The 24,592-nt window shown below is 38.1% G+C and overlaps 1 protein-coding gene across 2 annotated transcripts in view; it reads left to right on the plus strand.

Annotated features, from left to right (window-relative positions):
* SORCS2 (sortilin related VPS10 domain containing receptor 2) overlaps positions 1–24,592 on the plus strand; it is a 533,743-nt gene that overhangs the window by 439,882 nt on the left and 69,269 nt on the right. For both annotated transcript variants that reach the window (XM_059845225.1, XM_059845226.1), the window contains exons 8-11: positions 1,608–1,697; positions 11,413–11,592; positions 16,793–16,939; positions 18,290–18,392. In XM_059845225.1, the coding sequence (XP_059701208.1) occupies positions 1,608–1,697; positions 11,413–11,592; positions 16,793–16,939; positions 18,290–18,392 (520 nt within the window). The remainder of the gene's footprint in view (positions 1–1,607; positions 1,698–11,412; positions 11,593–16,792; positions 16,940–18,289; positions 18,393–24,592) is intronic.

Consider the following 24,592-nt stretch of genomic DNA (forward strand, 5'->3'; position numbering starts at 1 on the left):
TGAGAAGACACAAAATGGAAGTGCAAGGTGTAAATGTACACATAAGTAATAGACAGTTGCTCCTCAATGATGCCTTTGGTAATTTGGTCTCTCTAGATCTGAGACATGTCAGTGGCAGTAGATGAGATGTTCATGTGTTCCACATAAAGGGGAAACATCTCTAGTGGTTTTCCTTTGGGCTTTTCTGCAGTAAACCACAGTATGTAGTGTATGTCTTACTGCTAAATTGGTTTGCAGTGAGCCATGTCTGTATTACTGGAGGATAGAAGGTGACCCTGGGACCTGTAGTCACATCTGAAGCACAGCACCCCAGAGTTGTGAGGGACAGCAGCATTTACCTGTTCCAGTGGAACCACACCTCAGCTGCACATCTGAGAAACAGCATACTTTTGAAACCCTGTGGAAATTCTTTTATCACTACACAAAAGTACAGTTTTATAAGTTATAATCAGACCAAGGACTCCTGATGATATCACAGCAATGCCTGTCAGAAAGACAATGGGACAGAATCTTCTGTGCAAAAAGACAGGAGAGTTTGAGACTGTCTCCCTGCCCCTGGCATTGTTCATATTCCCTGAGCTGTACAGATGTGAATCACAGTGTTGCAGTCTGCACTGGCCCAAATCTATTTTGGAGATTTTTACCATCTTAGAGGAAGATCTCAGCCACATTTCCTTAGTATGTCTATAGCCACAAAGATCAGAAACTTTCTAATACTCACTTTTTCTCCCTATTTGCACTGACAGTCAGACAGTTTCAGAGGTGATTTTAGGAGGATTAAAGTTTCTACACTGTTCCTAAGCACAGACCAGCCTTTAATACCAGTGAGGCTTGACATGACTATGTGCTTCAAGTCCAATTTTCCTCAGCCTTTCATCATCTCCAGTCATTTGAATGAATGATGTTTAAACATGCATTTTAAAAAAGCCTGTGAACAGATGGGTAAGACTGCCATTTAGCACTAGTTAAGCAAAGGATGAGGTTTTTGGTTTGATCCATCATAATTTAACAAATCACATTCCTAAAGGCATCACATTCTTTATATCATAAAAAAATGCATACAATATTAAATACTTTGTTACCTTTAAAATAGTCAGGCATGTTGACCTACTGTCATATATCAAATTTATTTTTACCAAGCCAAATCAAGTTTTCATGTTTCAGGATAGGCTGTCTTTCGAATCATATTCCCTTTTTGAACACAAAAATTTAGGAGGAAAATAGTGGGATTGGGGTAGTATTTTTAATGGATTTCCCAAGTCCAAGAAAGAAGATGACTCTCAATGTGAAAAAAAGTGAAATATCACCAAAGGCTGAGTTTTATTTACTGATATCATCTGCTGGTGCCCAAAGGTTTAGTTGGAATTATGGCAATTTATATACCAGCACATTGGAGTTACATTTCTGATTAGAAAATCCAGGAGAGGTTGCAAATTGACAATTTTCACTGATGTTTCTTTGGAATATTCCTTTTGGTACTTTGGAACATTGCATTAAAAGTAATGACTACATATTTCAGTTACAGCTTAAATGCAAAACAGTCTTCCATCCCAGGTTCTTTAGATTTAACATAAGCTGTCACAGAGTTCTGTTTCTCCTTTCTGTAGACAACATCAGCAAACAGGACCAAGTATTACGTGTCGTACCGTCGAAATGGCTTCGTTCAGATGAAGTTGCCAAAATATGCATTGCCAAAAGTAAGTGTGCATGCTTTTCTTTCTCTTTCTTGCATTTGTCATCTCCTCTTTCTACCTAAACTAGTTTTGTTCTGCTCTTTTTCAAACCTCGTTATTCTGAGTTCAAAATTTCTCCTTGTAAGGATTTTTGAAACCTTATTTTTATTTTGAATACTACTTTTATTTTTATTCCATTAATGTAGTACTCATAAACCATAGAGGGGAATAATAAACAACAGCTTATTTGTCATCAGTTATTGCAACATTTTTTGAGCTTTGCTTCCATGAGGCAGTGCTATACCCCAATGGCAATGGAAAGATACAGAGCAAGTGTTCTTTCAAGAATCAATTACATTTTAATTCCACGTGGTGTTGTCTGGTATAAGCATGAATACTAATGTAAGAGAATTTTGCTTCTTGGTGTTTCTCTATTTCATTAAAGAATCCCAGTTCTGACTTTGACTGCTCAATGAAATTGCAAGACTTGGTGAGAGGCTCCTTCAGTCTACCATATCTTCCTAGTGACAGGGTTTCTGTATTTCCATAGCAAATCAGCAATTAAGCACAGAAATTTAAATATGGTCTAACTGAAGCAGGTGAATTTTTTGTGCTCCACACAGTGTATTTACTAACTTTTCAGTTGGAAGGCTTCTGCAGTTCTGAAGAAAAATAACTTGGAAGTTTGAAAGATCCAGCTGCATAAAACCCTCAGTAACAAGCTCTGACCTTACAGTTCACCCTGCTCCCAGCAGGAGGCTGATCTGGAGGTCTCATGAGGTTCCTGCTTTTTCATGTGATTCTCTGTGATTCTACCACTTACTTAGCAGAGAACTTGTTTTCTTTGCATGCCTGGAATTGTAGTAGTTTAATTAATTGCTCATCTGAGGATGGACATTATAATACAATTTATTTCCTTTTGGTGTTATTGTTATAAAGCAAACATTCTAATATTAGATTTTTTTCATCTTAGATTTTTTATATGCCAGTATAAATGGTAGTCTGAAGTAATTTTGAATTACTTCAGATTACCAGAATCTCAGATCAAATCCTCAGGTATTAGTTGAGCAAAAATCGGAAACTTGGATATGTTCCTAGTAACACTACAGAAATATCTGTCTCTCTGTCTCTCTATGTCTCTATCTTGTCAAGTAATGTATAGTCAAAGACAGGTATATAGACCCACAGTAACACAAAGTTATTTCTGTGTTTTTCAGGCCTTCAAGGCAGCCTTTATGCTTTCTTGGGGGAATTTGTAGTCAGGAAAACAGCAGGAGAATACCCAGGTTTTGAAGGTTAAAATATGCCAAACATGGAAACCTCAAGGGACTGCAGCCCATTGAACCCTGCACTGGGACACAAATAAGCAATTAAGGAGCAAGGCAGGGAAGCAGAGTGTAAACAAGGAGCTTCTGACACATTCATAAAGTGTCAGCCACAATTCCCTGGCATTTCTGTCATATGGAGTCTGGATTGTTGAAATAGTGCTGCATGCTCAATTCTTTGCCTTGGAAAATATGGCTTTTGTTTGTTTTTCTTTTTTGTTTTCTTAGTAAGTGGATTACCCTAGGCCTGACTGAATAAATAAATTAGAAGTTAATTGTTTCATTTTGGATAGAGTCTATAGCTACCTAGGAACAGTTGACTATGTCATTTTGAAAGGGATGTTTTTCTGCTCTTCCTAGTTCAAGCAATACCCAAGAAGAGGAATAAAGTAAATATTATCACTTCAGCATTTTGACAATGCTTCCAGGAAATGTTTCTTTGGTATCTGCATAAAACAGAGTTGAAAATTTCAGGAAGAGGGCCTGGAAGCCAGACATACATTTAGAATAGTGGTGAATATGAAAGATTTTAACCTTTTCTGAGAAAGACTTTTTAAAGTGATTTGGTACCTTCACATTACAACAGAAATTTTACATATTGAAGTAAATAAGAACACAACTCTTAAATTTTTCACAGTGCTATATTTCACTGAGAATTATCCAAATGCAGTAGAATTGGAACTTTGTAAAGACACAGGATATCAGCAAAGACACTGGCACATTAAATGTACATTTAGAACATGTGGCTTCTTTTATGGTGGTAGGAGATAAACAGAATGGGTGAATTTACAATGGATGTTTTTTAAGATTGATTTAAACCAATAGATTTTTGAAAGATCTGAGTTTCAGAGAGTTTTAAATATTAGACTTTGCCTAACCAGGAGATGAAGCATGACTATAACAGGCTATATTTAATTTTTCTCAAAAGCATGAAATAAGGTGTCAAAAAAATCTCTTTCCAAGTGGTCTCTGTACAGACTTTTTGAGCATTGATTGTATACAGGGAAGGAAAACTGCTGTAGACTGGTCAAGGTTGTGTCTAACAACATCAGGAGAGCTGTGCCAAAATGCAGCCTCTAGCCTTATGGAACTGGGCTGTGTTCTCCAGATGTTATTCTTTTGCTGCATAGATTCCTTTCATGATGATTTTACATGTAGAGGTAGAATGAGCAGTTTCAGACTGAAAAGTTAGAAAATGTTTTTGATGTCTCATTATTCTTTCAATATGAAAAGGTTGGAAATCTTCAAAGAAGTTATTATCTTTATTTAATATTGTTTGCATTTGCATTTGTGTTTGTGTTTGTCCAAATGCACCCCCAAAGAGAAACCTAGAAATGAATAGTGTGTCTTTGGACATATCTGCAATCCTCCTTACCTGTGAATAAAAGGCTGCTAAAAGCACCTTCCAGCCAAGCTTTACCTCTGTTAAGTTTCTGGGCTCCAGCTCCCCAGTGCCACTGAGACCACCTCTTTGTAACACATCATAGCTCTGTGTGTGTACAGACAGCTGAGCCATTGGGGGCCATCTGAATTCAGATAATTTTTTTAACCTTTCTTCTGTGCTGTTGAGAGATCTTTTTCTTTTTTTAACACTGTGTTTGATACTGACATTGCATGGAATCCCACAGCTGTCTCTTGCATTTGACAAGTGCTGGCTGCTGCCAGGAAAGGTGGTAGCAAAGGCTGGTGAGACCATATCAAAAGTTGCTTGTATGCTCCCCAAAACAGAAGAGGAATTTTCAAACTACTGTTTTCAAACTGTTGTTTTAAAATTAAACTGGTTTTTATACTGTATTCCATTTTACCAAGATAGCTTGATCTGTGCTACTAAAACTAGATCAGAAGTTAGGAACTCGTAGGAAGTGAATTCCAAAACCAAGCCAAGAGCAGCAGGACAGCATTTGTGTGTCAGCTTGGCTGGTTAGGCATCCAGGAGTGTCCCAGGGGAATCCAGCAATCTGCCCTGGGCTGTTTTCAGCCTGGAGCAGAGGTTTAGCTGCCACTGCTGGAAGGGTGAGTCTGCCCAGGGGCACAGGCTAAAGCCCCATCCAGACTGTCAGCACACTTGTATTGCACAATTCCTGCATCTCTGATTGCCCTCTCCTTGAGAAGTGCAATTTGAGGAGGGAGAGAGGGAGCAGTACTTTGGGTCTGATCCTTGTTCAGGTATTTGAGCCATGCTCTGATGTGGGTAACAATAAAACTGGGAACTAGTTCATTCTGAGAGTTTAAGCAAAAAACATTGTTAACAAAATTTTTGACAAAGCCAAGGAAACTGCAACAAATTATGGCAATTTTACTATTGCAATTTGGAATAATTTAATTATTCTGAGTCCTCTTCCCATCTCTCTTAAATAAATTCCATCAATAATGATCTCCCTTTAGGAACTGATACAAGGCATTGATTGATCCTGCATTCATTCATGCCTCCTACAAAAATGTAATGATGCAAGAGCTCTATTGTTTGTTGTATCCTGCTGCAATTCAGAAAGTTTAGTTCTGAAAATATATGGCATGGAAAAAGCTTTTTTCATCTTTTTAATCTCAGTATCTATTTCCTATCTTGTGAAATAGGCAATAATGTAAAATTTTTCAGGTAACCAGGATAAATGGAAGTATAGGGGAAGAGTGAACAAAAACAGAAGAAGAAAAAATCCAATTGCCTTAGAAATAGGTTGAAGTCTGTACTTTATTCATGGCAATATGAATCTCCTATAGATACCTTTTATGACTTCCATGTATTCTTGTGGTTTGATTATCACCTAATAACCTCAAAGCATGTCCACATCTTTCTGGCCTCAGTCTGAATACACATCACTGTTTTAAGCATAGACATCTGAAATTGTCTGTATCATTCAATAATAGATCTAATACAATCCTTAAATGGGTCTATCTATTGACAGCAGAAAAGGTAGAAGATTCCTGCAACCCTTTTGTGTGATGTTCTCTAAGGATTTGGCTGTCTGATGGTTGCATTGCAAACTGCTGAGTCTATGACAGCTCATTTAGCAAGGCTTTTAGTCTCCCAATATTTTTTGTTCTACTTGGGAAGCCCCTTCATCACCTCTGCCACTCACCACCCTGGCAGGCTTTGGCTGAGGTTATTCCCCTGTACCAGTCAGAAGAGCAGTTTTTAGTGGCAGTTCCATTCTTCTGAAAGTCCACTGGAATGACTGTTGAGCAAAGAACAAGAGGGAAGAAAGTAGAAATGCAGGTGGCAGTGGCATTTGATGCAGGGGAAATATTCCTTCCCCAGGCAGTGTCGCCACAGCAGCCAGCGAACCTGAGCTATAGCAGTTGTCTGACTTGCTGGCTGTACAAATCCATCTGAGGAGGATTCAAGGAACTGTTCTTTTCTTCACTGTGCAACTTATTGATTTCTCTCCATGAACTTCTTTTACTCAGCCAGGCAAGGAAGATTAGGAGGATTATCTTTGGGACATGTGCCATCCAGTTACCTTGATTGTGCTTGAGAGATTACAGGAGTATAAATGTGGTACATCTGGAGGTCAAGACTGAGACTACAGAGCCTTGAGTCCTTACATCTATTCTGCTACTGGTACATTGACTCCTCACCATTCTCTGTTTAATACATTGCTTATTTCATGTTAACATTTTGCTCAACCACAGCATCAAAAGATTGCAAAGGGGCAGAATTCTGGCATCTGACCAAAAGTTGTTAGATTTAAACCTCAAGAATTTTGTGATACTTTCTATGTTATCAGCACGTTGTAGACATAGGAGCACTGGCAGGCTGTACAGTCTTTGTCATCCTTTCTAGCCTTCTGTCTTCAGGCTGTAATTGTACTTATTTGTGTCATAGAGTTTCTTATCACAGTTAGTAATATGGTAAACCATACTGAGCATTTCTCGAATATAAAATTCTGTAAAGTATTTGCAGACTTACAGGCTGGTCAGTTACTGAATGTAGATGGAATGTGTTTGTATACAATGAAAACAACTCATTTCTCTTCCCTTCCTCCTTTAAAACTCTTTTCTTCTTTCCTGCTATCCACAACTGCCCCATATCCCAACTCTGTTTAATAACTTTAGGCTTTTTGGACCAACTTTTGATTGGGTGTTGATTCAGCTCAGATTTGACTACATTAAAAACAGGTAATTAATTATGGAAAGACTGTTGGTATCTCTGTGTTAGAGGTAAAGAAATAATTTTTAAGCAGTGTTTTCAGGAAGAAATATTTGATTGTGTCTGTATACTTGATGGAAGAGTTCTTGGGTGCCTATGCTCCAGGTCGTGGCTGAACATGCACAGTTCTTTCAATGCCTTGTGTACACCCTCAGACTCATTGATTTAACAGACCGTGTCTGTTCCATGTGATATGGAGTTTCTTTGAAGTGGTGCTCATCTTTTGGCAGAAGTTGGCCTTCTGCAAATGCCTAATTATTTTGGGTATCACTTTGAAACTCTTTTTGTGTTATTTGTTTGGTAATTATGTTCTCTGCTATTGATGTAGTGCAAACATAGCAGCTTACAAGTCCTGAGAGAGCAGGAGTGACATGACCTGTCACTGGATGCCTAACATAATTATGCCAAATTTTAACATGAAGTCTTTGATCAGGATTCATTTAGCATTTTTTGTAGAAAAAGTAATTCTGATTCAACAGATCTCCAGCTGTCCTCAATTCTAATTCTGTGGGCTGGTTCACTGCTTTGGACCTTTGAGTAGTTTCACAGATTTTTAGTGATAAATATACATATTTCTGTGCATAGTGTGGTCTAACATGTCCCATTGAAGAGGGAAGGATGAGGGAAAATTGTGACAAAGGAATTTGCAAAATACAGTGCACAAGAAGCACCTTAGTAAACAAAACAGAGAAATCTCGTGGGGGCTTAGAGGTTTTTAAAAAAAAAAAAAAAACAACACAAAGTTTTGGACAATGCAGCTCATAGAACCTCAGAACTGTGCAAAACCTTACAACCTAAGAAGAGATAAAGGGAGAATACTGGTATTTGGGAATTAGAGTCTATGGCTGACACTAACTGACATTTGCAAGCTTTGCAAAAGCAAAGAGAAAGAGGAAAGTGAAAATGGCAAGAGCACAGATACTTGAGTCAGTAAGAAATAGAGCAGAGGAGGCATAGGAGACTTTAGGGGACAAAAGTAAAGTAGTAGAGATAAGAGAAGGGATGCCCATGGGGAAATGAACATACCACAGGGGAAACATTGTGGTTGCTATGGCAAATTGGGGAGAAGGTTCTGCCTTGGGACATCTGGAAAGGCTTGGATTCTCATTTCAGCATGGAAGTGGAAGAAAACCACAAGATCTTAAATACCAAATGTATATGAAAATGCAGCCTGGAGATACCAAAAATCTGAATAGAGACAATAAGGAATGTTCCAAACTCTGAAGATCTCTTACATCAGTAAAGAAGGTCTTTATAAATTAATTTGGATAAATTGTGTGTGAATGGTATAATTAGAGAAAGATGAGATGATCAGTGGCACTTTGAGCAGCTTGCAGAATGTAGACAGGGAAAGCAGCAGGTCCAGCAAAAGGCAATTGCCGTAGTCCAAGCGTGAAATCATAAAAGAATAAATGCTTTCCTTAAAGGATCTGCTGAGGTTACAGCCTAAGGTTGTAACTGTGTCCATGAATTAGATAAAGCAGTAAAAATGTGCATTCTCTCCATCAAGGTTCTTTTTTCCTCAGACATCCCTTCTAGTTAACTCTTAGGTGACAGACAGTTTGTATTGCCTATCAATATTTGCTGATGTCCCCTCTCCATGTGCTTCTCACCTCAGTGGGGGGTAGCTGGGATGAAGGAATGGAACCCATCCACTGTATTTGCCAGTCAATTTCTTCTTTTTAAATCCTCATTTCAGTATAGGAATAGTAGAAGAGTGACATGACAATTTATCTTTGTTTTAACTAGATTTTCAGCAGTTTGTGTCATCCGGGATTTTGAAAGATAAGTTGAAAAATTGGGCATGAAATTTGCAGTTTTCCTCACGTTGTCAATTACTTTTCCCAGAAGATTGTATCAAAAAGCAGGAAATGCTGCCCAGGATTGTTGCAAGGTAGTATAACTGAAGGACTGCCTTGTTTCTTGAGAGAAAAGAAATCACTGTGAAAGGAAAATAGCTGTAAGGCTGAACTGGAAATCTGAAAGCATAAATTCTGAAAGGAAGGAACAAAGTTCAAGGCAGTGCAAGGGTAATTTCACTTGCTAAGACCAGGGTCTGTTAAACTCTTGCCTCAGCAAAGTTGCCAACCAGCAGCCTGAGAGGACAAACATCTTTATTAGTAGCAGCCACTGCCAAGAGGAAGGTGAACTCTGATTTGCTGAGTAAACTTTTGCATCCAACCTCTCCAACCCCACAGTCTGCTCAGAGTCAATCTCCCTGTCCTTGTGCACTGCACATTTTGGCTCTTTGCATGTTGCTTCTGATGGCTCAGCTGCTCCTACCCCACCCTGGGATGGGAGACCCAGAGCTGAGCCTGTCCTCAGCTCCTGCCTCTGCCACCAAGGGCCACCCAAGCAACCACTGCCACCTCACCAGGGAAAGCATGGAGGGGGACAGCATTGGGGCAGGGAAGGTCTTGCCTACATTCCCTGGAGGTTTGCATTTCTGTGGCACTGTATAAATGTTTTATTGTAATAATGTAGTCATTAATTTTGCAGAAAGCTCCTGGCTTTGTGGATGATAAAGCGATTTCTAGAGGTTTTCACATTAAAAAAATTGTTTCTTTATTTTTTTTGACTCTGCTTTGCTTTCATCCTTCTTATTAGATAGTCATGGGAACTTCCATGTAGTATAATGTGAGCTACCAATCCTCATGTTGCCCTGGTTTAAGGCAGGAAATTAAATATTCTATACATTAAAGATGTATAGACTTTTAATAGAATCTGTTGTGATCAGTTGATGTGTTTTTCTGGCATTTCTGGCAGACTCTCTGCTTTGGAGTAATTTGTCAGTACCAAAAAAAATAAAAGAAAAAAAAGAACCATTCCTGGGATGCTTAGACAAAATCTACTTTACTACAAAGTTCAAATGAGAGTCTTTGGAAACAGCATTGAGCTGTCATTGATAGGAAACTTCACATAGATTCCTTTGTGTTGAGATGTGTCACATATGCAAAAATACTTTAACGAAACTATTAGTATTTAATAACCCTCCTCTGTTCATATTAAAAATCTTTCCTTTGCATTATTTTAATTTTTTTGCATTATTTATCTGTACAAGTAGTTTTTTAATCTGAGTGTCTCAGTCACTGTGCATATTGCCTACAGTGTGACTGCCGTGCTTTGCTGAGTACTCAGTGTTCCTCTGTTACTCATTCTTTCTTCAGTCCTAACTGGATTTTTATGAACTTGGTTTGTCTCCCTGAGTTCTACAAAGTTGTTTTCTTGATTTCTTTTTGTTTTTTAGCGAATTCATCCTAAATTCATATTGTCTTGACATTCTGGTAACTTTATTTAATATTCACTCTATTGCCTTAGTATTTTTCCAGTAATAAGGTGACCAGAACTGAATGCAGTATCCCAGTTAAGGTCCAAGGTCATGAAGAGTTTACAAGCTTCCAGTCTCTGTGACTTGATGTCATTTCTTACAAAGCCCCAACATCTGCCTTTGTGCTCCCAAACCATGTTGCCAACTCATGTCCCTTTATTCTCTTTCCTAAGCTTAGTTCAGTGTTGCTACTTCCTGATTTATTTCTTCTGTTTAATATTAGTGTGAAATTATTTTCCCCAGCTGTGCATGGTTTTTTTGTCTGAGACATTTGGAATGAAGAAGCTGGGAAAACTGAAAGCAAGCTGTAGCAATATCCATGCCTGAAATTCTTGGGAAATGAAAGCAGAATGTTGACTCTACTGTTATTACTGTGGAATATTTAAGTGGTTGTGTAGACACAGATAGACAAATTGTTGTAATCTACTATAATGCACATGAACTGTGTGCATGATAAGTACTATATCCTATGTGAACTGCTGGACAATGTATCTGATCCTCTTTATGCTATGCTATTTTTTTACCTAATTTCCATTTCTCTATTACTTGAAGATTATTTTTCTAGATTAACTTTGTTAATGTTGTTTCGTTATTTCATTGACTCTTATCCAGATTTTAGAAAGTCAGCCACTTGTTTTTTTTTCCTTTCCCTATTTTTCCTTTCAAGAAATCATTTCCTGCCAAAGTCAAAGCAGAATACAGATATTGCACCGTCATTATTTTTTTCTTCACTAAGGTGGTTTGCACTGAAAAGGCAGTGAGGAACCACTTTGGAGCACTGGGATAGGCATGCTGATTAGTATTATTTTGGGAGGTTATTCTTTTAAACATTCAGATGTTTCGCCTCCCCCCAGTATTAAACTCTCCTGACCAACTCACTGTTTGTAAAATAGGAATTATGTAAAAAAATTAGTCATTATGTATCTTATTTTCCTACAGGATTTACAGATAATCAGTACAGATGAAAACCAGGTGTTTGTGGCTGTACAGGAGTGGTACCAGACAGACACATACAACCTGTACCAGTCTGACCCACAAGGTGTTTACTACTCCATCTTGCTGGAGAATGTCCGGAGCACGAAGCAGCCAGAAGAGAATGTCCTGATAGATATTCTGGAGGTAGGTCTTTATATTTCCCATTATGTGTAGTCTGTGGGGAGGACTTCCTTTTTATTTTGAGTAGAAATAATTTTAAGTAATGTATATTCACAGTTATATTTAAATAGAAAGTCTATTATTTCTGTCTTATTTGTAGCACATTGTTACTACTTACATGTTTCCCTCTTGCCCTACTAATGTGTTGCATACTCTAATTAGATTCTTGGGTTGGGGTTCTATGGATATGCAAATCCAAAACTAAGGGTTTTTTTAAGATATTGAAAAGTGAATCTGGCAGCACAATTTATTAATGAAGAAGGTATGCAGCTGTCTATGTACAGCTTTTTTTTTCTAGGTGACTCAGTGGTGCTTTTCCTGACTTAAGAGCAGGACACCTTTTAGCCAGTAGGGTTTTAAGTAGTAATCCTGCAAGCCTTGTGCTTGGTTGTGTCAGCTCTGAAAGGCTAAGAGCCAACAAAATTAGATATTGGACAACAAATTCACTTGTTTTCAGTACATGTCTTGTGCCAACAGCATTTTCTATGAGACCAACTGGGCTGTAAACAAATCTATCTTGTATTTTAACATCAGCGCACTTGGCAAAATAAAAGTCTATAGTGTTTTGGAAGAGTATCAGAGGCTGTTATCAATTCCACTCCTGTTTGGGGAATGGAATTTCAGTGTAACGAATTTCAATGTAATAAGGTGTACATTTGCTCTGGTTCTGTTCTTTCTGGCCATCATCAGAACATTAAACTGGCTTTGGTCTGACTCAGTTTGTTCCATTACACGTAATTTGCCTGGTGTTAATTTAAAAAAAAAAACCACAAAAACTTTAAAGGCGCACCAGACTTCTTTGGCAAAGGTTTGTAGTAATTCTGGATACAAGGCACACACTGACAAACTGTTAAATGGCTGTAATTAGACTCTTCTTGCTGGGGGAAAATGATAGTGTTTTCTTCCTCCTTATCTCCTCCATCTTTCTTTAGCTTTTTCTTTCTAAATGGCTGTGGTAAAACAAAAAGGCCTCTCATTACCAGTGATTATTTTCTAGACTCTGCCTTTTTAGAAATGAGCCTTCCTAATGAGTGAAGCTACATTGTTGAAGCCACGTTCTCACAGAGTAATTTATTGATAGCATTAATTTGCAGCGTTTTATTCTTGGGCACCTCTGTGACCAAGCAAAGCTAAAAGGCAGTCAGGTGCAATCTCTACTCCTTGCATCACCTGTAGCATGTAATTTCAGATAAGTTGTACAAGATGCTACCCCTGGCTATCCTTTGGTCTACAAGAATTATTAACTTAATTCAGTTACACTGGTTGTTTAATAATTTCCCAATGTTACCGAGGGCATATTGGATAATGCAATTGTAGTTTATTGTGTGCTGGATCAATTTATAGGGTTACATTAAAAAGGAAATGTACACATGATAGGGACAATACACGTGGAGACATACAATTCAACTTTTTTAAGCTATTTTTGAAATTGAGTTGCTTTATAGGAGAGCACTGATGGCTTCTAGATAGCTTGCATGATTAATAATTAGTGCTCATCTTGTTTACTAGAATGGGATGAAGTGCTCATGATGTGTGGGTTGTTTACTCAGTATAAAATTGCTAATAAATAAAACACATATTGCAGCCTTTGAGGATGGGATTTTTTTAAAAAATCTAATCTAAGTTTTCTTTTTCGGGCATTTTAATCCAAGTATCCCATCTTGGGAAGGGGAACCTTCAGTGTAGCACAGAGGCAATCCTCAGTTGGGGAAGGTTTCTCTTTCTGCCAGTGTGTAATTCTCCTTAAAATTTGTACTGTTCATCTTTGTTATCTTCTGACTGCACTTAATCTTTTACTTTTACATCTGTCATAAAATTTTTAATAGGTATCTGCCTGTCTGTATTAATTTTCTTTTCTATGCTTTATCTTTTTTTTTTGCACCATATTTCTTCTCATGTTGCACATGTAAAAGGGAACAATTTACAAATACTTGTTCAAGGAGGGGAGGAGAAAAAAATACTGAATGACTGTCCAAAAGGAGCACGGCCTTGAATAATGTGACTGTATACAAGGAGCATGTCCTTGAAATTATGTCAAGTGCTGCCAGTGTGAAGGAGTCACAAATTTGACATAGGCATACTTGCAGAATGGGCAGACTAGTGCAATACCTCTGCGTTGGTTCCTGCTGTGACTCCTCACGTAGATAAGAGCTACAAGAGTTGCAGTACACTTTCTTCATGCCTTTTTTTCCCCAAACAAAAATGTGCATATATTTAAATTTTAGTCACAAACATATATAATGTAGCAGTAATTTCTACATTTCAGTGACTGCTGCTAATAAACACTGTGGGACCATCTGAACTGTGCTTCTTGCTACCAACTAAACAGAATATTGTTGGGATGGAATATCAGAAATGTAACCAGGAGCAATTAATAAGTCACAGTAGAAAGTCTCAGAAAATAATTTTAAAAGGTACAAAATGCTTTTCTAAGAGTACTGGGGAACAGCTATCCCCTGAACTGTTTAATAAAATAGGTACTCTGAGAACTGAGCTCGAAGTTCAAAACAATCAGCAGAAAGGTGCTTTGAATTTCCTCATGTTCAGCTGCCTTGAGTGGCTCCTGGACTGTTCATCAGAGTAACTGAGCACTGCACAATGTTGAAGTGTCTTCTTTCCCATAGCAACTTACTATTAATGTGAATCTTTCCTTTCTTGATAGAAAGATACTTATCTTGCAATTTTAGGTTAGGGAACTAAGTCAAGGAGTAGAATGTACAGAAGAATTTGGGTGCCTTGGCATCACAGTCTAATCCAGGAGCTTGATTAGACACACTTCATTTCCAGTATTTCCAGTCAGGTGTGTATTTGTATAGGCCACAGGACAAATGGAATGGAAAATGCTACAGCAGGGGTGGGTTGTTTTAAAGATGCCATTTTTTACACACCATAATTTTGTGTTAGTTATTGGGCTTTAGGCTAATGCACCACTCCGAACATGATATTTCTGAACTTGCTCTGAAGATAGATGCCTGAAACCTATTTATTATTTCAAGCAGGGTTTATGCCTTTCATTCAAAGTGCAGCTGCTGCGAAGGGCTGGTTGGCTTTTATCTTTTAAAGCAGCAGTGAGGGAAGTTAACTGAGACACTGGAAGAAATGCTTTCATAACCTTTCAATGTTTGATAGATTCAAACACTTCTGTCCCATATTCTAGAGAGGAGAAGTTACCCTAGAGCTTCGGTAGATTAGAGATGGGAGTGGCAATGGAGAAAAATTTTACCCTGACTCCTATTTGATGATTATATGGAATTATTAAACTTTCATTAAATGAGTGGGTGGGGAAGGGGAAGAGAGGAGAAACAAAAATAATCATGATGCAGCACTGGTTTTGCCAACTAAAAAAGAAGAGGGAAACCTCAGTTGCAGTCTCTGATCTAATTATTATTTAAATATTTAATATTGTGTTCACTGGGAGGGAGACATGCACTGAAATTTTACCCCAAGTCTGCCTTCCCATGTAAATATTTGAACTGCCAGGCTTTTCATGGCTGAACTGTTTCTTGAAGGTAGACTATGAAAAAAATCCCCAGCAAGACTAAAATGCTTTGAAAGTAAAGAAAACAGGTTCATAATTTCTTTTCTTCCTTTCCTTTTCTCACCTGCACTGCAAATAGTTGACTTTTATGGTATGTTTGACTTGGAGGTGGCTCTGAACTTTCAGCATCCTGGATAATTAACCCAATCACATATGCATAAAATTTAAGAAAGAAGGAGCTTGTGAGAGAGTAGAGTATTTAAATATTTATACAAATTTTTTTTCATATATAAACTTATATATATTTCCAAGTTGTAGGCTGTTACCGTAACCAGCAGAACATTCTTTTTCTCTGTAGGTTTGGATCAGTTTCTTCCTGTATTTATAAACAGTGTGTATCAAATCTGAAGCCTGCTGGTAGGGATGCCTTCTTTTCAGCTTCAATGCAGACTTCTGCTAAACAAACATTAAATGAAGTTAAGAACTGGCAGTTGGAAAAATAAAGGAATAGTAAATATTTAAAATGAAAAATAAAAGTTCAGAAGTGCATCATGTTATCAGGAGGTAAATATTCCTGATCGTTCAAAGAGCTGGTTGTCTTGAACATTTATTTGTAATGAATGGTTCATTTTTGTTAAGCCAGCACCCAAGGAGATGAGCAAGAAGAACTGTGCTTGAAATGCATATCAGTTTATATATGTTGTCCAGAATTTTTCAAAAATTCAGGAAGTCTCATAAATAATGGCAAGGGAACCAAGAGCACTCTTGAGGAAACCTTCACTTTTATTAGAAGACCTTATCTCATGCCCATGGGTGGAATATACATTAATATGTTAATAATTTAAATGTTAGGGTTAGAACCAAACATATTAAGTTATAATTACTGTCAGGTTGCTTCTAAAATTATACCCATTCACTCTGACACTTTGAGTTGTAGTAATTTTCTAATGCAGGTTGTTTTGAAATAAAATAACAGCCCAAGAGAAGAGGGTCAGGTTTTGTTATTATTTTTTCTCCAGAGGTTAAACTGGTGAAGGGTGGAGTGTGGAAGCATTTCAGATGCTTGAGAGGGTGATTCAGTCCTCTATGTGTCTTCCTCAGATGATCTGCCTGTATTTATTTCCTGCAAAGGACTAGAGTGCTCCCAAATCAGTGTTATTTTAAAGGATATAACACTGTGTTCTGTTATTGTAACCTATTTGTGTGATATAGGCACAGAAATTCAGGTTAAAAGTTAGATGGTTGTTAAAAATTGCTTACATCATTTGTAGAATAGCATTTTAAAGATGCCCATATTTAAAGAAAATGCAGAGGGGAAATTTTATTGGTGAGCCCATGCTATCATAATTTTTATATTTTGCTATAAAAACTATTGGGTTTTGCTATATTGAACATGTATTTTAATTAGCCTTCTGACATGGAGAGAACTGCAGATGCTTTTAAAATACATTTAGAAATAAAAATCAATTTGTTATTGTCCTTGCATTCTGCCTTTCTCCCTTTCCTCTTATATTTTTGCCATCCTCATATTTTTCTTTAAGGTATCATCCACTTTCCTTTCAGTTCCCAGGAGAAACTACCTGAGATACACAGTTCAGAGCCACAAAAGAGCAGCTAATCAGGGATAATCCTTGTTGAAAAAAATGTGTATGTGCTGGATATTAACTTTTCTTCTCTGTGCTTCAGGTCAGAGGTGTAAAAGGAGTCTTTTTGGCCAACCAGAAAATTGATGGGAAAGTTACAACGCTGATAACCTACAACAAAGGCCGTGACTGGGATTTTCTAAACCCTCCAGACGTCGATATGAACGGCAAGCCCACCAACTGCAAACCTGTAAGTGGCTCTTTTTGGAGTATCCTCCCTCTAAAGTGTGCAAGACTTACCTGCATGCTAGGATGTGCAGAAGTTCCAACAGCCCAAGATCTTTGTGCTGAGTTTAGCAGCCAAACTAGCAGGCAAGTGGCCTTGCATTGCATGAGCTGGGGTTCCATAGGCTCTTAGTCTCATCATGTAGAATGAGTAGTCAGGGCTTTCTGTGTACTGCATTTCATATTTGAGATCACTTTGACACAAAGAGGGCACATTTCTTGTGTGTCAACCACACAACCCAGCTCAGAATAATCATGGAGTCATTTGTGTCTGGATATATGGGGCACATCATGAGTCAAACAGAGATTACCAATAATTTTTCTCTCTCCATTTCTTCCTATTTTTGTTTTATAATAAACCAAGGTTCCCTGTTAAAGGGAACTCCTGACAGCTGCTTGAAAATGAATACCATGGTAACTTGCATAAAATAATCCTTTCTTTTTGTTTTATTATTTCTGTTTGTTTAGATGTCCCACGTGCCCATAGTATTTTATTATTTGCAAGGCTGCACTGAAAGTCTTATATTTTTCCCACTGACTCTCTGCTCCTGGGGACTCAAAGCTCTGCATTGGTGAGCAAAATAAATGTTTGCAGTCCTGCCACTGCCAGAGCTTTACTCCCTCTCCCTATGGCAGAAGTGGAGGGCTGGAGCTGCTGGTTCCCTTTTGGAGAGTTCAAGGCTGTGCTGCAGGGTTCCAGCCTGCAGGGTGTGGTGCAGATCAATCTGAGATGAGTGGGACAATGGCAGTGGCAGCAGCTCCCAGGCAAAGCTGGCAGCTGGCTCCTGGTAAAGCTCCTGGTCACATTGCTGTGAACTATATGACCTTTGAGTGCCCTGCACAAAGGGCAAGAAGCAGTAAGTTGCTTAGCAAGGAGACATGATGTGTCCTAAAGCCACTATGCTATTTTTCATACCACTTTTTTACTAAAAAAGGCATTTCAGCCCAAACAGTTGTTTCTAATAATAATTTTACCATTTACCTGGGACCAGCAAAAATGCAATGCTTGCTGCTATTAACATTTTTTAGCAATTCTGTCAGAATGGGGGTCTATATAATAATGCTGACTTCCTTGAGTTTGGAAATCTTTTTGTTGAGACAGTGATACACTGTGCAGACATCACCAGAGACTCTTGATATAAAGTGTAGACAGATACTTCTGACTGGAACTTGGCTCCATGGGAAGCAGCCATTCTTTTTCTTTATGAAGACATACATCGCTGAAGCTGCTCCCTGTCTGGGCTTTCATTTATTCTAGGAGCATAACTGGTAGCAGTGATTTTTAAAACCTGTTCTCTGCTTCTTCCCCCACAAGCCTGATTGTTACCTCCACCTGCACCTGCGGTGGGCAGACAACCCCTATGTGTCAGGCACCGTGCACACCAAGGACACTGCACCAGGGCTCATCATGGGGGCAGGTGAGTGCGTGGCATCGCTTTTGAGACCTGAAATGTGGCAGGGGTTCTTTGTAGATCTAGTCTTTGGATTTGTAAGAATACCATGCTGCAAAGATTGCCAAAATAAGGCTTTCCTGCAGAATAGTCCTTTATAGAATTTTTGATCAAGCAATTAAATGTTTGAGTTAATGGAAAGCTCAGAGTTGTGTCTTCTCAGACAGATCTGTATCATCACCTGGGTACATCATGCTCTGCTCTGCTGTGCAGTACCTCCTTCACCATTAATGTGAAGTGGAGATGTGGTGGTGGCTGAAGGACATGTCCTGCATTCTTTTTCTCTGGAAGTGATGTGCAGGCCCTCCAGCATCATGAATAACCCAGAAAAACTGATGGAAACAGTGGTCAATCCTTTGTTCATAAAGCCTGGATACAGATAATTTGTCTTGTAATTTTTATTAACTCCTTTCTGCCTAAAGAGAGAGGAATTGAAAGAGGCTGTGTTGGGAACAATGCTGGTTGTGGCTTCTCCATTATAACTTACATATGGAGTTATGTCACTATGAAGTGGAATTTAATAAAGGAAATTCCATTGCAGTGTTGAGCACTCATCAAGAAAAATATTCACATAACTCAGTTTTGCTTTGTATCTTTATAATCCATCTATTCATTTTATTTAATCTTCTGTTTCTTTGTTTCAAAATTGTCTAAATGTAATGATACTAAGAGCTTTTTAAAATCCTATTATTTTATTCTTATGTTATGGATAATGTTTAGGTGAAATGCACACATGTAGGCTTCTCTTTTCATGAAAGTGCGTCTGCTTTTAATGAATAATGGCTTCTACTTTATCTTACACTAGTCTCTGACAAACAGCTTACTAAGTTGAAAGTTTCCTGAGAATGTCAAGGTGAGAATGTTTGGTGCTTAAAGAGAATGACAGCTGCCAGCACTGGTAGTTTTTTAATATAACGGAAGACTTCAAGTTTTTCTGTAATGTAAAGTGAGTTCAAAAGTATTTTACTGGAGACAGATCTACCTGGTAAAATGCTGCTATGTTTTTATTGGTACAAATGAGACTAAGAATTTGTGGAATGCCCTTGTAGATAGATTCCTAATATGTGTTCAGGTCAAACTTTATTAATTCAAATGTTTAAAAAAATATCTTCCATTTCAAATGTCTTCTTTTTTCACAAAAGCACTCAAAATGTGGGTACTTAATTTTAGCCTCATCATATCATGCTTAAATGCCTTACAGTAGCAAATTAATCAGTGAGATTTAATTAGTCCATTATTCCCATTTCATTTTTCTTTCTCTTTGCACTGTAATGCGATGTGTTGAACAGATATTTGTTGAGAAGTTGGGTTGTGTTCTTTTGTTTGGGGTTTATAGATTTTTTTAAGGGCACTGTTCTCTGAGACCACAGTAGGGAGGACAGGTTGTAGAAGAGTATTTTGCCCTTAATTCCTTTCTAGAATGGGGTGACATGTATCACTGTGACATTGTCTTACTCTGATGGGTAGAGAACTTGTCAGCAGCTTTCCTCAACATGATCAGGAGGGAGTGGTTTTGATAGCATCCTGATATCATGAAGAACTGAACTAGTATGTCAAATTTGACTTGCCTGTGAAACAACCAGTAAAATAATGGGAATATAGAAGGCACCCTTGCTCAGTTGCTGTTAGCACCCTGGGAGGGGTGATTTGAAAGTAGGAAAAATTTGAGTGCAAGAGAGTGCAGTGTGTCCATTTTTTGGTAGAAGAAAAATTTCTGTGGCTGAAAAGAAAGCAAAGGGATCTGTTTTGGAGCCTTAAAAATACTACAGAGCAACTGAATCCCCTTGCCAAAAGATGACCTGAATCAACTCTGATTTTGACTTGCATTTGCATTATTTGGATGCCCAGGTCATCTGGACTCAGTGCATGTGTCCGGTCTTATCTGGCAAACCTGATACCCTTGTAATAAACTTACACCTTTTTATCAGAAATGCTTTACATAGAGTGAGCTTGAATTTCCTTTTGCCTGATCCTTGAAACTGATAATCCTACATGTTGGTTCAGAATCTTCAGTAAACATAAGTATTAGGTTCTTAGTAGATCCAGGAATCAGATTATTTGGGCCACATCACACACTATTGGAATTTTACTGTTAGATTTAGGGAGATCACTTCTTTTGGAAATGACTGAAGATGATAAGATCCGTGAATGTCAGTTATCACAGCATGTCTAGGAATCATCAGTGCCTTGTGCTGTAAAAAGCAAAATTATTCTTGGTGTGAAATAGGTAAATAATTGCCAGCACAGAGAGGGAGTTATTAATACTCTGGCAAAATACTGTACAGTGACATTATTATACGACTGTGTACAATTCTGATAATCCATTTTCAGGACCAGTGAGCAGGTGCTAAGAAGGTCTCTTTGGCAGTTGATGGAAATAGAGAATATTTACAAGAAAACCCCCATTAGCTGAAAAACTAAAGAACAATAAAGATTTTTTTTTTCCTAGCAGTGTAACCATGGGGTAGAAACAAACAAGTGATGCAAACAAGTTGACAAGAACTGGAAAAATGGTTCCTAAGCATAAGAACCCTATTGATCAAAAAGGAAAAAAAATCCCTTTAAAAAGTGGATTTTGGCTTCTGCCTGGGAAGCTTATACAACACAGCTGCTTTTGGTAATGGAAAAGCTATTCTATGACTTTAGTACTGTGTTGATATGGAAAATGCTGGAAAAACAGAGATCAGAGACTACTGAGAATTGTTTTAATTTTAAAAAAGGAATAATTAACTGGTGAACTGCATTTAACACCTAAAAAAATTGGGAAAATTTACCATCTTTAATAAAATGGTAAAATTGCGTCCTTTTAAACTCATGTTTGCAAATAAAAACCCCACTCTGTTAAACTTGCATAAATAGTTCTCAGGAACTCATATTTTTAACCTATGTCTATATAAAAATATTTCAGACAGAATATTAAATTTTGTAGCTCCATACGAAAGTGGTATTTTAAATAACTGCTTTGCTCTCTTTAAGAAATGCAATAGGATTTTGCATTTACATTTGATTTTTGTGCATTTTAATCTTGGCAATGACTTCTATTTCTCTCAGCATCAGCTATGAAATGTGTGTCAATTGATGTGTAAATTTTTACTATAAACTTGCTAAGGACTTTTCTATGAAAAATGTTTAGAGAAGTGTAGCTTTTTCAGGTGCTAGTTTACAATAATTGCCTGCTTACCTTCCAATCCAGATGGCAAATCAAGCCAGCAGTAAATTCTGCACATTCACACAAACTGAGGAAGTGCTGGAGAAGTTCTGTTTACTTTTTGTCATATCAGGGCCAAATATAATTGCGTACATTGTGGTGAATTTCTATCATTTTTCACAGAAGTAGCACACTAGGATGCCTCTATCAAAAAGGATAAGGGAACAGGGAGATGATTGAGCATTTTCCAGTACATTTTGGAGTGAACATCCTGAAATTCCTTTAAATTTTTGTTACATTCCTCAATTCTGATTCCCCCCCAATCCCTCATCTGAACACATCTTCAGCTTGCCAGGCAAAACTGTGTGTCTGGGAGATTTAAATACAATTTGGTTGTATGTTTGTTCTATACTGTGACTATGAGATTGCAAACCATGAAATTTTAACTTACTGTGCATGGCCCAAGTATTAATTACCAGGAATCCAGGCAAGGCACATCTCTCTTTTTGGACTAGGTGTCCAAATTTAAATGATTGGAAAAGATTTTCCATATTAGAAGGATTATCTAAGCATTGCACATGGAGATTATTTCTTCTTACTGTAAACATGTCCTAAGTCACATATAAAAATAAGGGTAAACACAGTGATAACTAGCACTTGAAACATGTAAATTGATGGTAAATTTTTAATGAAGTAATCTTCCATATTTTTTGTGATCCAGTAAGAACCTGCCAAAATGCCCAACTCTCTTGAGATCTGTATTGAGAGCTATGTTTTTCACAGCTATACCACCTTTCCAGAGAACTTTTCTGGCCACCACACATCACTGAAAAACATTGATTTCTTTTACATCCCTGTGCTACCAGCTGCTAAACTGCCATGTGCAGAGCTACAGAAAGATTGGAGAAAAGCTATGCTGGACAGTAGTTAGTGCCCCTGTATTCTAGGTTTTGGTACTGCCACCCTGCAAGGATGGAACACTTGATTTTATGAGGTTACTTAAAATCAGCCTTTACTCAGGACAAGTGAAAAAGCAAAAGAAGATTTCATGTATCCCAAAACACAGCTTAAAAAGGCTTCTAAGAGTGCAAGTAACGGAAATGAAAAACTACTGTTCTAAATCAAAAACTGGAAAAGGCAGGCCAAAATATTTCCTTTTGCTCCCTAAATAGAAGCAGTGTCAGAACATAACAGCAGAGCAAAACTGACTCAGGCAGAGTCCATCTAGCAGAGTGTCCTGGCTGTGTTGGTGGCAAAAGCCTTAGAAGGAGTGTTTAAGGACAATTGAGGTGTGTATCATCCCCCAGGCATTGGAGAAGACACACTAATGAGTCATTTATTTACAAAAAGAAAACAAAATATTGTAAGACAAATATGAGAAATTTCTGTATTACAAACAAAACTTGCTGAAACTGGATGGCAAACACTCTGTGTCATGTGTCAGAGGAGTTTTCAGGGCACTCAGATCAGAAGTCATGTTAGAATGGTACCATTTATAGCTGTGGCTAATAAAACCTTGGCATGGTGTAAGTCCAGCCAGCAACTAAGCATCACAAAGCTCCTTGCTTACTTCCCCTCCAGGAGGATGGGGGGAAGAGAATTAGGAGGGTAAAAGTGAGGAAACTCATGGATTGAGATAGGAGCAGCTTAAATAACTGAAATAAATAATAATAATAAATTGAAATTAAAAGAAAAATGAGTGAGACAGAAATGAAATCCAGGAAAGAGAAGTGATGTAAATGAAAACAGTTGCTCACCTGGTGCCCAGCCTGTTGCTGAGCAATGCCCCTGCACCAACCTCTCCCCCAGTTTATTGCTGAACATGCTGACACATGGCCTGGAATATCCCCAGGCCAGCTGGGCTCATTTGTCCTAGCTGTGCCCATTTCCAGCTCCTTGGGCATCCTCTGCCTCCTCACTGCTGGAGTGAGGTGAGGAGCAGAAGAGGCCTTGGCCCTGTGTAAGCACTGTAGTATTGAAAACACCTTTGTATTGTCATCAACACCTTCTCAGTACAGGTCCAAAACACAGCCCTGTACCAGGTGCTGTGAAGAAAATGAACTCTACCACAGCCCAAAACAGCAGAAGCCTGCAGCTGAGTTCCCATTCCAGTTGCAGTTACTTTTTCAGGGTGAACCTGAGTTGCCTTCAGTGTATGAGATTACATTTACTTGTTCCCCCAGATGGATTTGGAGATCTAACACAGACACACTACCATGACAGAAAAGTTTTTTTGCTGTGGTGGCACACCTGAGGAGTTACTGCAGGTATTTACAGCTGAAAAGGAAGCACAGATTTTGGTGTGGCCCACCAGGCAAAGTAGCACACTGATATTTGGGGGTTTGGTACAGGCAAACACTTCAGGACATGGTGGGAATTGTACTTAAACATTGTTGTCTTCCAGTCTTGGGCTGGGCACAATTGTTTCTTTCTCACCTTCTTGTGTCACTTGGTCACAACAATAACAGTTGTGCTCACCTGTTGTTGGGTGCCACACTTACTGCAAATATGTTTTATAATTCTCCTCAGATATGCCATGGAAAGGTTCAGAATTTCTCAGTTCTACTTTGAGTGCTGCTGTGGCATTGCAGTTGTTTGTTTGCAGTGTTATTAATGTCAGGATTTTTTTGCATTTCATTTGATGTGAATTGGAGCTGTTGGGAAGGAGTTTATGGGGTGCCATTACACGTACTGTGGGAAGTTAGCTGGCTTATCCAGTAACACAACACTCTGCAAGGTAGCTAGAGCCTAAAACTATGCACTTTATTTTAAATCTCAAAAAGAACAAAATGCTCCAAATCTTTGAAGTTTTTTTTTATTAGCAGATTGAAAAATAAAGTTAAAACAATGTAACTTTTTAGCTAGAGAAAACTCCTAACTCTTGTTTCACGTATGTTAAATTGAAAGGTTTGCTAATAAAAGTGGGGGGCGTTCTCTTGGATCTTTGAAGGACTTGGTTTTATTCCAGTTCTCCTTTTTCAGGCTAACAGCTTTCAGAGAGTCTTTTCTGTGGCTTATA

This window comes from Haemorhous mexicanus, chromosome 4 (assembly GCF_027477595.1).
Source record: "Haemorhous mexicanus isolate bHaeMex1 chromosome 4, bHaeMex1.pri, whole genome shotgun sequence".
NCBI lineage: Eukaryota > Metazoa > Chordata > Aves > Passeriformes > Fringillidae > Haemorhous > Haemorhous mexicanus.